The sequence below is a fragment of the Sciurus carolinensis genome, chromosome 15, assembly GCF_902686445.1.
Source record: "Sciurus carolinensis chromosome 15, mSciCar1.2, whole genome shotgun sequence".
NCBI lineage: Eukaryota > Metazoa > Chordata > Mammalia > Rodentia > Sciuridae > Sciurus > Sciurus carolinensis.
The window spans coordinates 14,298,309-14,313,423 of NC_062227.1; the positions used below are offsets into that span (position 1 = coordinate 14,298,309).

Here is a 15,115-nt window from a genome sequence, read left to right on the forward strand (position 1 = left end):
ATGAAGCACTAATTCCTGGGCTACATGGGTTAAAAACTTCTGATCAAATCATATGGCTAGGATTTGTGCATTTCAGTGTCTTTAATTTTTGCCTATAAGGAAAAGAACTGTAATGAAGATGATGATGAATAGCATCATCATGATGTAGGGGGAGGTATAGATGTTATAAGAATGGCAGACTGTAGGTAACAATGTTGGGAGAAGGAATGGGAGCTGCACTGCTGTGTTTCCTTTTGTGTGCATGGGCAATTTTTCCATAATCAAAAGTTATAAAAAAAAAAAAATTACAAACTGATTTCCCTCATATACCAAAATGCAATGAAACCCTTTTCCACAGGCCAGAACTACCTTTTCCAATCTTGTCATCAGGGGAAAAAGAAATGATAATCTTAATGCTTTGAACTTACTTCCTCTGTGCCATTCTCTAATTAGAAACCAAAGGGGCAAATTCAAACTACCACCACCAGGGGCTATTCATGTTCCTGGGACAAAGGACTGAAAACAGGGCTGCAGGATATAGGCAGACCATGTGCAGGGCAGTTCTTTCCCATAGGGAGCAGCTGCTCAGCGCTCCAGGATAAGGGCAGGGTAGGGAGAACGGGTCTTACTTGGTTCATTAATAAACTAAGATCTGCTGGCATTCTTTCCTCCATAAATGGCACGTGATTTATTCTAATATAATAAGCCTATTTGAATTCACTAGATACATTTGGTAAAGCCCTAATGAGTTTTGATGGTACTATACAGAGTTGGGAGTGTGAATCTCACTCACTCAGTGCACACTGCCCATCAACTCCCCAATTTTGCTACATATAATTTTGGCATTGACAAAGCAATTAGAATCAGTTTTGGCTCTCCAACACGAAATGTATTTAATAAGCAGGAAAACACTTAATATCCAAATGTGATCCGCAGGCAAGTTTTCAATGACAAATTACCATTTCATATATAATTTAGCTGGTTAGAAAGTACAAAAGAACTGTATAATTTTCTTCAAAAGAATCATACCTTTTGATCTTCGATCTCTTGTTCTTTTAGTAGTCGCTCTAGGTCAGCCACATCATTATGCTTAAATAACTTAATGTCACTACGTGATGCCTGTAATCCTTTCTGAATAGCAAAGCAGGCAGCTCTATCTCTGCAAGGGAGAGAGGCGCACTAAATTGGGGTTAAAGGGCCTTGTCAACATTCTCAGGAAAGGAATGCTTGCTTTTGTGAGTTAACCAATCTCCAATTGTTAACGGGAACACAGCAAATAAAACATGTTTAAGCATTTATACGTCACTGTTTGCTCTTCACTCTGCAAGTCCTTTTCACACAATTACCAGATTTAATCTACTCCAAGCAGCACATGCATGCCAAATTCTAACCTCTCTGAGATCAGGATGCATCTTACTATGGACAGCATATCAAATGACTCACATACTTGCTTTTTCTAAGAAATACAACATGTTGGTGCAACTGACCATCAGTGGCATCTCTGGTTTGACTGTTATTCTGCTATAATTTTTCATGAGAAGGAATAGTGGCATCCCAGCTGGACAGAGGATTCTGGACAATAACTACTTAACTATGGACAAACATTATAGAAAAAAACCATAGCTCCAACCTCACCCACACCCTCAACCACACCCACAGAAGAAGCTGAAAAGGGAATCTAGACTTAACCCTTGGAAAGACTATAACAAAGTATCCCACACCCCTCCCAGGGTGATGCAGAGAAGGCCAAGAAGTGAGTAGGGACATTCATCCCTGTTAGCTGGTAACAAGAGGACCCTATCTTCCCCACTGTGGTATTGGCAGAGATCACATGGGGTACATAAAATTCCATCCCAGTATTGGGACATCCTCCTGGTTTCTGCTTGGGGGGTGCCAGAGATCATCTAAGGAAAAATTAGTACTCTCATCTCGCCCAGCAGCAATGAAGAAACTTTCACCTCACATGTTAATGGAAGCCAAGTAGGAACCTGAAATGGAACACCCTACCAGCAGTAATCAGGAGGCAGTCCTCCACTCCTTCAGTTGTAAGAATAGTGTCAGAGAAAGCCAACTGAAAGAGTTGGTTTAAAGAAGGTACACACTACAGTAGCATAATATGACATGCTCAGGTTCCATTTAAATATTACTTACACTAAGAATCAGAAGTGCTCACACAGAATGAAGGAAAACAAATGTCAATACTGAGGTGACAGAGTTACCAAGATAATCTGACAATTACCTCAGAAAATCCATGATAAAAATGTTTCAATGAGCAATTATTTACAAGACCGCAACAAGTGAAATAATAGGAAGACTCAGTAAAGAAAGAGAAGCCACAGTGAAGAATCCTAAGAAGATATTAGTACTAAAAACAAAATGAGAGTCTTTATTGAATGGGCAGGAAAGGAAAGATTCAGTGAATGGGAATACATAATAATAGAAATGATTCACTGTATACAACAGAAAGAAAATAGGCTAGAAAGAAACGAGCAGAGCTTAGGGATCTGTGGGAGTTTAATAAACAATGGAACATTTGTGTCATTGGAGTTGTAGAAGGAAAAAAGAAAAGGGGTGGGACTAAAAATAATGCTCAAAGAAATAATGGCTCAAAACTCCCCAAACTAGACAAATGGCTTAAACCTACAGACTAAAGAAGCTGAGCAAAGCTCAAACAGTAAACCCAAATAACTAGATGTCAAAACACATCACAGTCCAATTTCTGAAAACAAATGATCAAGAAAAAAATCTGAAAGCAGCCAGAGAAAACAGACTTGGTAGAGTGCATAGAACCTCTGTATTTCTCTTCAGTGCTTATAAACCTGCAATGACCTCAATATAAGGAAGTGTATCTAAAAACAGAAATAAGAAATAAATAAGCCAACACAGTAGAGTGAAGGGACAGACTTAGGCTCACGAACAACCATTGTGCTGAAATCTACGATGTGTAAAACATCACTATCCACTGAAGTACCACGCCTGATTGATTTGTCAAGACCAAATTCCCAAACACCATTTTTACCTTTAGTATTCCTGCACTCAGTTGAATTTCAGGCAAAAGTATTATATTTAAAATTATGCCGAACAGGAGGTAGAGCAACATGGCAAGATCCTCTAAGTAAGATCTTCCAGTGATTGAGTCCCCACAGATTTTGAATTTAACAGCTCTTCCTATACTAAACTACTATCACCAAGAACTAGGAACTAAGGAAGCCAGGTGAGAGACAACAGTGCTTACTTTTAGTATGACAAAATGAAGACACTGAAGAAAGCAAGAAGGAAGGAGTTATAATCACCCCCTTCCCCAGCTCCAATCAGAGAGACACTTCCTGCTTGCAGGAGAGAGAGGGAATTAAGTTTAGGCCTTAGACTTGAAACCCAGTTACCAGGACCCACCATGATGAAACCCGGTGCCAGAAAGAGCCCGATGACTGTTACCACAGGAGCAAAACCCTTGAACTGAACCAATGATACTGCGTTAGTCCGGTAGCAAAGAGCCTACCTCCACCACCTCTCCTCCAAGCTGGGGTAGCAGGGCTTGCAGCAAGACTCTGCCCCCTGAGGAGTAGGGTATGAAAGCTGGCATGGAACTGTCTAGGAGCTGGAGTGCCACGCCTGCCATGATGAGACTTGATACTGGGTAGAAACCAAAGACTCCATTCATAGGCCAGAGCTTGCAGATGAAAAACTGAGACCCGCTTCTGCCTCAGGTGGAGATCCATGTGCTAGTAGGATGGGCTAAAGTTTTGGCCTGCATCATCACCAGTCTTGAAGTGGGCTTGGGGCACATTATCCTCACTCCCAGATTATGTAGGTCCCTGCAGCTGTGAGACTTTGGTGTGATTCAGCTCAGTATCAGCCTTGGCGTCTAAAGAACTACCTTACCACCCCTTCTTCAATTTTGGGTAGTATAGCTATTGCTAGGCTAGTGCTCACAGACGGCACTCCAGATCTGCCCAGGCACCAGGCACAGAAGGACGTCCTGGTCATATAGACTTGTATGAATGAAAAGACACACTGAAGTCCTGGTATGTCCTTAAGACTGTGTAGGTCCTTATGGCTCAAACACACATGTGTACATGCACGCACGCGTGCACACACACAACACACACACACACACACACACAAATACAACCAATTTAACACATAGGTGGCTCTTTGAAACGATAAGTAGACAAACCCTTAGCTACAAAAAGACTCAAATAAAAATAACAGACAAAAAGGGAGATAGCAAAACCAACATCACAGAAATACAAAAAATCATGAGAGATTATATTATGAATAAGTTATATAAATCAATTTGATAACCAAGAAGAAATGAACAAATTTCTGACCATATACACTTTGACAAGACTGTATCATAAAAATTTAGAAAACCTATATAGAACAATAACAAGTAATGAAACTGAATCCATAATGATAATAAAAAAAAATTTCCCATTAAAAAACCCCCTGGGGCCAGTAAACGTAATTCAACAGCACATTAAAACATTAAAAAAGACTATTTATCATAATCAAGTAGGATTCATCCCATGGAAATAAACATGACACACCACATAAATAGAATGGACAAGAGACATATGATCTTAGCAATAGGTGCAGAAAAGGCATTTGATAAAATTCAATGTCTCTTCATGATAAAAGTGAACAAATTAGGTACAGAAGGATCATACCTCAACATAACAAAGTCCATTTATAATAATCCAACAGCTAACACCATACTAAATGGGGAAAAGCTGAAAGTTTTCTAAGATCTGAAACAACACAACGATGTACTTTTTCATCACTTTTATTCAATACAATGCTGGAAGCTCTAGCCAGAGCAACCAGTCAAGAGAAAGAAAGAAAGGGTATCCAAGCTGAGAAAGGGAACAATCATCACTGTTTGTCAATGATGAAATATTATATTTAGGAAACTCCAAAAACTACACCAAAAACTATTAGAACTACTAAATAAATTCAACAAAGTTGACATACAAAACTCTATAGCATTATACTATATGCCAGTAACAGATTATCTGAAATAGCAATCAAGGAAGTCATCACATTTATAATAGCTACAAACCAAAACAACCAAAGAGGTAAAAGATCTCTACTATAAAACAACGGTGACTGAAATTAAAGGGGACACAAGAAAGTAGAAAGACATCCCATTTTCAAGGACTGGAAAAAAAAAAAAAATCAATATTGTTAAAATGGCCTGCCATCCAAAATCATCTTTAGATTCATTGCAATCCCTATCAAAATACAAAGACATTCTTCAAAGACAAGAAAAAATATTTATATGGAACCACAAAAATTCCTGAATGGACAAAACCATCTTGAGCAAAAAGAACAAGGCATACTATTTAACTTCAAAATAATACTACAAAGCTATAGGAACTAAAATAGCACTGTATTTGGCATATAAGCAGATATATTAGACCAGTGGAACATAATGAAGACCCTATAGGTAAACCCATGCTTCTAGGGCCAAATGATTTGACAAAGGTGCTAAGAACACACATCAGAGAAAGGACAGTCTTTTCAATGAATGGTGCTAGGAAAAGTGGATATCCACATGCAGATGAACCCCATCTCTCACCAGTTACAAAAGCCAAGTCAAAATGGATTAAGGATTTAAACACCTGAGATTGTGAAACTATTAGAACAAAACAGGGAATATGCTTTAGGATAGTTGAATGGTTAAACACTTTTTGGATAAGGCCTCAAAAGCACAGAAAACATAAGCAAGAATGGATAAACAAGATCACATCAAACTAAAAGCTTCTGCACAGCAAAGGAAAATAAGAAAGTAAAGAGACAACCTACAGAATGGGAGAAAATATATGTGAACTAATATCTGACAAGGAGTTGGTATCTAGAATATATAAGGAACTTCAAATACTTAATAACAAAACCCAAATAACCTGATGAAAAAATGGTCACTAGACCTAAATGAACATTTCTTAAAAGAAGATATACAAATGGCTAACAGGTACATAATAAAATGTTTGATATCACTAATAATTAGGGAAATGTAAATCAAAACCACAATGAGATAACACCTCACCTCAACACAATTATTATCAAAAAGAATAAAAACAGCAAGTTGGTGAGCATGTGGAGAAAAGGGAAGCCCTGTACACTACTGGTGGGAATGCAAATTAGTACAGCTATTACAGAAAGCAGTTGCTTGAGGGTTTCCTCAGAAACCTAAAAACAGACCTGCTCTAGCAATCCTGCTCCTGGGTATGAAAGGAAATCAGTACGTCGAAGAGACACCTGCCCTCCCATGTCCACTTGCAGCACAATTCGTAACAGCTAAGAAAGAGAAACAAAAACAACAACAATAGCTGTCCAACAGCTGATAAATGGATTTTTAAAATGTGGTAAAGCTGGGCATGGTTGATTCCAGCTACCTGGCAGGCTGAGGAAGGAAGATTCCAAGTTTAAAGTAAGTCTGGGCAACTATCTGAAAAAAAAATTAAAAAGGGTTGGTGGTGTAGCTCAGTGGCAAAGTACTTGCCTGGTATGTGTGGGGCCCAGGGTTTGCTCCTTAGTACTACAATAAGGAAAGAAAAGAAAAGAAAATGTGACACACAGAAAACAGGATACTATTCAGTTATTAAAAAAAAAAAAAAAGAAATCCTGTCATTTTTGACAATCTAGATAGAAATGGAGATAATTATTTTAGATGAAATGAGCCAGGCAGAGAAAGACAAATACTGTATGATCTTACTCACATGTGGACTCTAAAACTGTTGGGAGTCATAGAAGTTCAGGGTAGAATGGCAACTACAAGAGGCTAGGAAGAACAGTAGGGAGGGAGAGGGGGGATGTTTAATCAATGAATACTAAGTTACAGTTGGACAGAAGCAAGAAGTTCTGGCATGCTAACATACAGAAGGGTGATTATAGATAGTAATTATGCACAGTATATTTCAAAACAACAGCAAGAAGAAAGCATATTAAGTCTCTGCCATAAAGAAATGATAGGTGCTTGAGGGAACAGAAAAGTTTAAATTGATTTATACATTACACAATGTATACATATATTGAGATATCACAATATCCCATCGATATGTACTATTTATATTTCTATTTAAAAATAAATTTAAATAAACTAAAATTATGTAGAAGAAAATAAATTATCTAATGACTCCCTGGAAACAAAAAAATGACACTAGGTATAGTGAATGGAAGTAGATTTAGCTTAGGTTTCCCACCAGTTAAAACTCAAAACACAGTATTTATTAAATCTGATAAAGGCAGGTACGCGTTCACTTTTTCTGAACTTAAACAAAAAGGAATTAATAGTGGGTTCCTGTATAAGTGGTAAGTAGATGACACTGCAGTTATTTCTAATTTTGCTTTTATGGAAAACAAACACTATTTAAATCAATGGCTTTCAAATTGGTGATGAGTCTTTCATAGTATTTAATTCTAATTAAAAGGTCCAAGCCTTCCTTGGTGCTGCCAGGTTGAAGGGTTTTGGTGAGGAGTGGGTCACATGTGCCTTGAAAACCTCCAGGTAGTGTCTGTCAGCTCTGCAGTGGGTGCTATGGAAGGTTCTGTCACTGCACAAGCAGAACCTCCAATGGGGAGTGGTAGGTAATAGGACAGAGCAGGGCCCCTCTTTTGAGTCTCAGCTTCTGTTCATTCATTTACTGAACTAATATTTAATGAATACTACTAAATGATACCTGTGATCCTAAGCAAAGGGCTTTTAGCAAGGAATAGAAGCAAATGTTCACAGATATAAAATTATCAACTGTTACAAGTACTATAAAAGAAGAGTATATAATGAGTCTGAGGCAAGAGAGTAGAGTGGAGACAGAGGGTCTCTTCATGCTTGAGAGGCAGGAAGGACAGGCAGTGGGAATGTCAGTGTGGGCATGAACTCATTCATGAGGATATCAAATTCTTTCCAGCAGGAGTCTTGACCTGCTCTGAAAGGTTGAGCAAGGCTTCCCAGCAGAGGTGATATTATGAGTATAATGAGCAGGAAATAAGTAGGGGACAAAAGGAGGGAACAGTATTCTAGGCATAGATTGGGACTGCATGTACAAAGGCCCTGAGGTGAGAGGAAACTAGTATATAAGGCTAGTGAGGCCACAGCTCAAATGCCTGGGGGGGAATGGTAAAAGAAAGAAAAAAAAAAAAAAAAGAGAACCCAAAAAGGTAGTTTAGATCTTCTCCTTGCCAGCCCTTGCATTTCCAATGATAGCAGTACCACGCATCCAGGATCTGCTATGAGCAGTAAAGACGTTTTCAATTTATGGCTCCTATGTCCTTAAATAAACTATGAACCAAAATGAGCAGAGATCTGAGTTTGGGATGGACAGGTGATGATGAGTGACTGCCAGGCAAAGTGAGCAATGTGAGACCGTAACCAAGGACTCAGGAGGATACCACAAGACCACAGAACTGAACAGGGAAGGCAGATGGGAAGCCTCATCTGAATGTAAATAAATAAAATCATAATAGCAGATAAGCAACAACTGAAACCTTTAAGCATCCTTGAGTAAAGGTCTCATACCCTCTGTACCTTTCTTTACAAACAAAAAGAAAACTTTACATTATTATATGTGGAAAACTTCCAATGGAAGAATTCTCTAAGACAGAACAAATTCTCACTGGAAGTACAAGTAAAACTTACACAAATACAATGTCTCCTCTCTTAGAATAAGCAGGGATCGCACTGGCTATGGTGGAAAATCCATATGAGTATATAATGGCTTCTTCGGTCTTCATAAATTTTGCCAGGCGCTCTTCCAAATCCAAATGAACATCTATTTCAACAAAAAAGCTAAATAGTTAAAATTGTCTTATGATTCTTCCTTTACACTAAAGAATAAGGAAAGGAACATAATGACTTGATTATTAACACTTTCACCTTATGGGTAAAATGTACCTATTTTTTAAATAATAAACCATAAAAGACATTAAAATAATTCTAGGCCAGAAGCACTTCTGAAATAAATAAATTTAATATCAACTACCCTCCTATCTGTAAAATGAGTTACAGAAGCATTTTTGCTTTGATACCACTCTACTATAGGAATTCCAGATCTTCTGACTACCTGGCTTTAACTTCCTTGACCAAAATTGCTGAGGCTACCTTAATGTACTGACTGTTTGCATTTTAGAGAAACGACCTGTAAACTCTCTATGAAGATGTAACGTGTATCCAGTGACCTCTTTAACAGTCTGTGTTAGTACTCCATGGCACCTGCCATTCCTTGGTAGGACTGGGCTTCTACCTGAATTTCTTAAAGAGTATACTGGGAAATTCAAATTTATTGCACCAAAAGAAACAGGATACTTTTATAGAAGCAGCTTATGAAGAATGTTGATGTAATGATGAGATAATTTATAATTATTAAAATGACATGTTTTTATTTCCCTCTTAAATCATTGTGCCTTACAGCCTTTCACCTTTAGGCTGCGCCAGGAGGCTTCATGCCCTGGGATGAAGGGCAGCAATGCTCAGAGTGAACAGTCTACCAACTGCCTTTGATCCTTAGAACTTCAAAGCAGTTTTACAATGAGAGATTATCAAGGAGAGAAATGAATTTTTAAACATTCCTTTAGCCCTTTTAACTGTAGCAGGACCCACATCTGGAGCTCTAGATCACAGTTTTCCCATCTGCTCTGTGCAAGGAGCAATTCTGATACAGAAAGGAAGAAGTCAGGTCCCGCCAGCTCTGAGGGAGAACGGAGGGGGCAATCAGAGGTCTCAGAGATAGATTTTGAGGTGGTGGAAGAGGAAGCTGTGGTATGTTCACTGAGGGGAACTCCTAACTAGGGGCAATGGCAGAGGTCAGGACATTTCCACATAAGAGACATTTCCAAGTGGTGGAGAGTGCTGATAGTTGGCAGAGCCCATTCTACTTATAGACTTCTTAAAACAATGTTACAAAATTATAAAGGATTTATCCCACTCCAATTAAGTAGTGATTAAACATAAAGCATGCTTCTCCCCATTTCTTAGTTTCAACACATAGACACATGAAATATTCAATTTCCATTACCAATATAGTTATTATTATTATTATTTTTTACCAATATAGTTATTTTTTCAGACTGGATACTTTTCCTTATGTCAACATTAAATAAATGCGGGATTTTACAACAACACTAAGTTTAGAGGACTGAATCCCGGTTGAGCCAAGTACTGGATATGTGACATTAACACCACATCAAGCCCAGGGCATCTGACCAAGCACCTTCTAAGGAGAGATGTTATTAGTAAAAGGTTTCAGGCAAAACCTGGCTAGAGAGCAAAGAGCAGTGGAGGACTTATGAGTCCAAGCAGCTGAGCATGGGTTAGTATCAGGCAGGTCATCCTTCCCGTCCTCTCGTGTTACCTGAGGACCATCACCCAGCCATTTCTCACTTTGCCACCAAGCAGGCCCCAGGTAGGAGGCCGCCTTCAATTACAGTACTGTCTCTGACTGGGAGAATCTACCACAAACCTTCCCAAGTAGCCAGTAAATGGACTGCCTGGACCACAGTGAACTGCTTTCATTTGACATACCGATTTCAAAAAGAAAATCATGCTATGAACACAGACACCCTATTTTTGCTAATTATAAAAGGGATTTAAACCATTCTATAGACTTCTTAGCTCTAAATGACTCCTGACTGATGAGTGATGAGGCTGTAAAACTGAACATCGTTTTGTTTCAGGGCTTCAGCGTGAGTAAGTTGATGAAAACCGGCATGTTAGGACTACCCCATCATTATGAGCACTCAACTGTTTACACACAGTTGCTGTACAGTAGCAAAAAAAACCTTCAAACTAGAAATCAATGCTTAGTATGAAAGTTTCAGAAAGACTGGGCTTTCCTTTTATCTAAAGATCCTGGGTTTAGCAGATATCGGCCTTGCAAAGCAGGTTCTGTGACAGGGTGACTGCAGAACTGGTTTCTCTTGATGCTACTTGGTGCAATGAGGAAACTCTCAACCCAAGGGAGGGGAGACAGGAAGGAGGAAAACTGGCAGGGTGCTGTTCTTTGACTTCTGATATTCACACCTTTTGTGTGCAAATACATTTCAGTAACTGGTACTGCAGCTCTGCATGGAACAAAACTCAAGCACAGCATTCTCAAAGTCACAGCAGCAGAGGCCACTGCAGAAGGTGCTTTAGAGTCTCTCCAAGCCTCAAAGCACTGGGGGCACTTTCTCACACTTGCTTATCTTCAGGTCTGCCTCCCTCATCAGAAGCTGAGACAGGAGGGTCTGCTAACCAAGGTCACCATGAAGCTCGGACTACAGACAGGCCTCAGGGGTTGAGATCTGGGGTCCCCCATCACCTGGTGTGCAGCTGGAAAAGCCTAAAACTGCTCTGTCCCTCTCAGGGCCTCCTCTGCCATATGGGGATAATACCTAGCCCTTCCTCAAAGGGTTGTCAGAATCCTATGGGTTAATGCCAGTGAACACCCAGAATAGTATCTGGCATGGAACAAGCAGTATGCTATGTAAAACTTTGCTCAATTAATCCTGTACCTGGAGAAGAAAAGGTTTTCTTTTAAAAGGGAAAGGCCAGTTACAGTTTGCTATCTTAATAATTATCTGAATTTCCAATAATTAAAAAATCTTCTATTAAGAGCTACTTGTTTAGCTTCTTACTTAAATGAGATTATGTTACAGCCTTCTTGGCTACTTTCTGGAGGAAAGACCAAAAAATAGTCAACTATATCACACTTTAGAAACATTTCACCTACTATGTTTTCTCTTAAGAGCTTCATATTTTTGCATATATACTACTCTTTAAAAAGACCCAAGACAAACAATTTTTCCTAAAAGTAAAAATTGTAGTGCAAGATGTTTTTCAAAATATTGTCACATGATAAGACTCTTAGCAAACTTTTAAAAGCTGTGCAAGCAGGAACTATTCCCACCTGAGCCAACCACAATCAACATGATTGGCAGGAAAAAAGTGGCACATCTAGGAATTTAATGACTAATGTTCTTCCCACTAGAATATGCAATCATGGTTCAGTGGACTAAAACAAAGTTGTGTTTTGTTTGTTTGTTTTTAAAAAAACACCCAAATGAACAACTGTTTACTACTGGCTCTAAAACAGAATAAAATGCCATCAACCCCTACCACACAACTGTTTTTCCATTTGGTGCGGCCAAAGAGTCAAGCAGGAATTACATATGGAAAACAGATCCCAGGGTACTAGGGAGAAAAATCACAGGTAAATACAGGTTTAAGTATATTAAAAACAAAACAAAGAAGAACAAAACAAAAGAAACAAAGGAGTTCATCGGCAGACACCCTTCGGGTGCACAGGGACTGGATGGCCTTGGAGGAAGAAAAGGCTCATTACAAAACTCCCTCAGAAGGTAAGGAGACATTCTGGTCACCTCTGTAAGAACTTGTTGAGCTCTACCTGCTGTGCCTCTAGGAGGCAGGAGAACATTTAGCCTAAAAACATAGATGAAATTTGAACCCAGTCATTGCTATATTTCCTTTTTCTGTATTAATCATCTAACTTATATGTTATTGTAAAACAGTATAAAGGGAATATTTCATTAAGGAAATTTACTTGTACCACATGTGATTTATGTTCAGCATCTGAAAAGTTGAAAAAAAAAAAAAAAGAACTAAGAGGGAATGGGTTTTGAGAACAGATGCCTGAATGTGATAACTCCAGGAAAGAACAAAAGGAAGACAAAATTAAAGCTATCTTTTTGGTACCCAAGGATAAAAGAGATCCTAAGCCTTGACCTAAACTCTTTAGGAACACAAGTCTATACACAAGAGGAAACGAGTTCTCATAACTGTTTCTGCGCTTAGTGCAAAGGGAAAATGTGCCCTAAATATTTAGAATAACTTAATTATTCAGTGCATTTCAGAGATTTAAAATTTAGATTGTGATGACCTCAAACAGTTAGTGATATTGCTGAATGTTAAAAATTTCAAGGTGAGCTAATATAACTAGAAATATTCAAATGATTACTTCCAGGGTAAGGAAAAACAAAAAGTCCTGCTGGAAAACCAAAAAAAGTATAAATATGGGCATTTTATATATAAAGGAAGGAATAAACATGACATAAGAACATGTGCAACTGTTAAGATGAAGGACAATACAAAAAACAGGACAGATTATTTCCACCTGTGTCTCATTATAAAACTATCCCACTGCAAATTAACTTGCAACTTTGGTCCAGATCCCAAAGTCTTTTTGAACTTTCAACTACAGTTTCAGGATAAGGATAAATCAGTGACCAATAAAGTAGCTTACAGAGGACTCAATACACAACTATGTATTCACTATACTGCCTGGGGTGGCTCATTCAGATACCTGAAAGAGCAAATCCAATTTAATTTAAAACTCATTAATTTGGGGACTGGATCCCAGTGGTACAGAGCTTGCATAACTGTGAGAGGCCCTAGTTCCATTTCCAGCACCACAAAAAAACAAATAAGCAAATACATTCATTTAAATACTAGGGTACAGAACAATAAATATTGTATATAACTATTTTTCCAAAAGTGGGCAAAAACATATGTATGGAAGAAGTTTGCATACTCTCCAAAACATACTTTGGAGAAAAAAAAAAAAAAGAAAAACTCTAGAAAAATTAAAAAGAAACTACTAATGGAAGCTTGTTTTTGGTGGGAGATGGAATGGTGGTGGAGAAGACAGGGCAGAGGTTAAAAGACTTCTAATGTCTATTTCTGTCATGTGTTTTGATGTTTACATCCTGTACTGAATTACCCAGTCAAGAAAATTAATTTAACGGCCATTAATCTAACAACTCCATGTTTGAAAGGCCCCAGGATACTCTCATGCAGGTGATCCAAATGGAAAGTTAACTGGACTATTTTAACAATGTATTTGATAGCTTTGAGAAAACTGGTTTTAAAGATTTGAAACTTCTTTTTCTCACAATTTGATTTGGCAATAAATTTCTCATCTGTCTTCCCACATTATCTTCTAAGCAGGGGTCAAGGCTACACATGCAAATAAAATCCACTATAAAGAGAAGCTTTTAAGAAAGCAATTTCTTTATCCCAGCCAACAGTCACAGAAAGAAAGCCTCGTTAATCAGATGACAACCAACAACCTCATAAAAAAATGCCTTTTCTAGTACATTGTTAAGGAAATAATTCCCTACCAATAAAAACCAAGCAGACAACCCATGTTTGTCTTAAGACTAGAGGAAAGTGGGAGGCTCTGATCTAAACTCAGTCCTTTGATCTGCCATTAAGACTGGAAGTCAGGACACTGGGTCTAATTTTAGGATTGAAATTAATGAGCTGTGTGACTATAAGGAAGATGCTTAACTTTGCTGGGCTTTCTCTTCCTCTTCTAAGTAGTTGGGATGATAGAATCAAGATTTTTAGAGATTCATTATGTTGCTGGATTCTTGAACACTAATTCTCTGTTTCCAACATAAATAATGTAACTACCAAACTACAGAATAAAGAAAGATGTTCATACATAAAATCACATTAACTGTTAAAATTAAAAACAAAACATTTGCAGGTAAATGGATGGAGTTTGAGAATATCATGCTAAGTAAAATAAGCCAATCCCCAAAAACCAAAGTCTGAATGTTTTCTCTGATACGTGGATGCTGATTCATAAGGAGGTTGCAGAAAAGGAAAGAATGGAGGAATGTTGAATTGTGTAGAGGGAAATGAGGGGAGAAAAGGGGCGGGGGGAAGGAAAGACAATGGAATGAGACAAACATCATTAGCCTATGTGCATGTATGATTACACGAATGGTGTGACTCTACATCATGTATAGAAAAGTTGTACTCCATTCGCCTACAATGAATCAAAATGCATTCTGCTGTCATGTACATCTAAATAGAATAAGCAATAAAAAAAATTAAAAACAAAACAAAAAAACCCAAAAGATTCAGATATGCAAATGAGGATAGGAGATAGACGATATCTCCCTTGGTCTGCTTTCCCCACATTTGGACACTGGGTAAACCAGAATGCTATTTTCAGCAATATGTCATTTGAACTGTTAATGACATTTTCACAAGAAAATCAATGTACACTTAAATAAAAACAGCCATAAAATGCCAAGATCTTCTTTGAAGACTGAGTTAGGAAGCTTATGACATTTGATATATACTCACCGGAAAATTTAGTTAGCCTGTCCCAGGGTCATACTCACACAA

At 38.1% G+C, this 15,115-nt stretch overlaps 1 protein-coding gene across 1 annotated transcript in view; it reads right to left on the reverse strand.

Annotated features, from left to right (window-relative positions):
* Sptlc1 (serine palmitoyltransferase long chain base subunit 1) overlaps window positions 1-15,115 on the reverse strand; it is a 71,090-nt gene that overhangs the window by 28,929 nt on the left and 27,046 nt on the right. The window contains exons 6-7 of the mRNA XM_047526798.1: window positions 8,618-8,750; window positions 1,009-1,138 (exon numbers count right to left, since the gene is read on the reverse strand). Of these exons, the coding sequence (XP_047382754.1) occupies window positions 1,009-1,138; window positions 8,618-8,750 (263 nt within the window). The remainder of the gene's footprint in view (window positions 1-1,008; window positions 1,139-8,617; window positions 8,751-15,115) is intronic.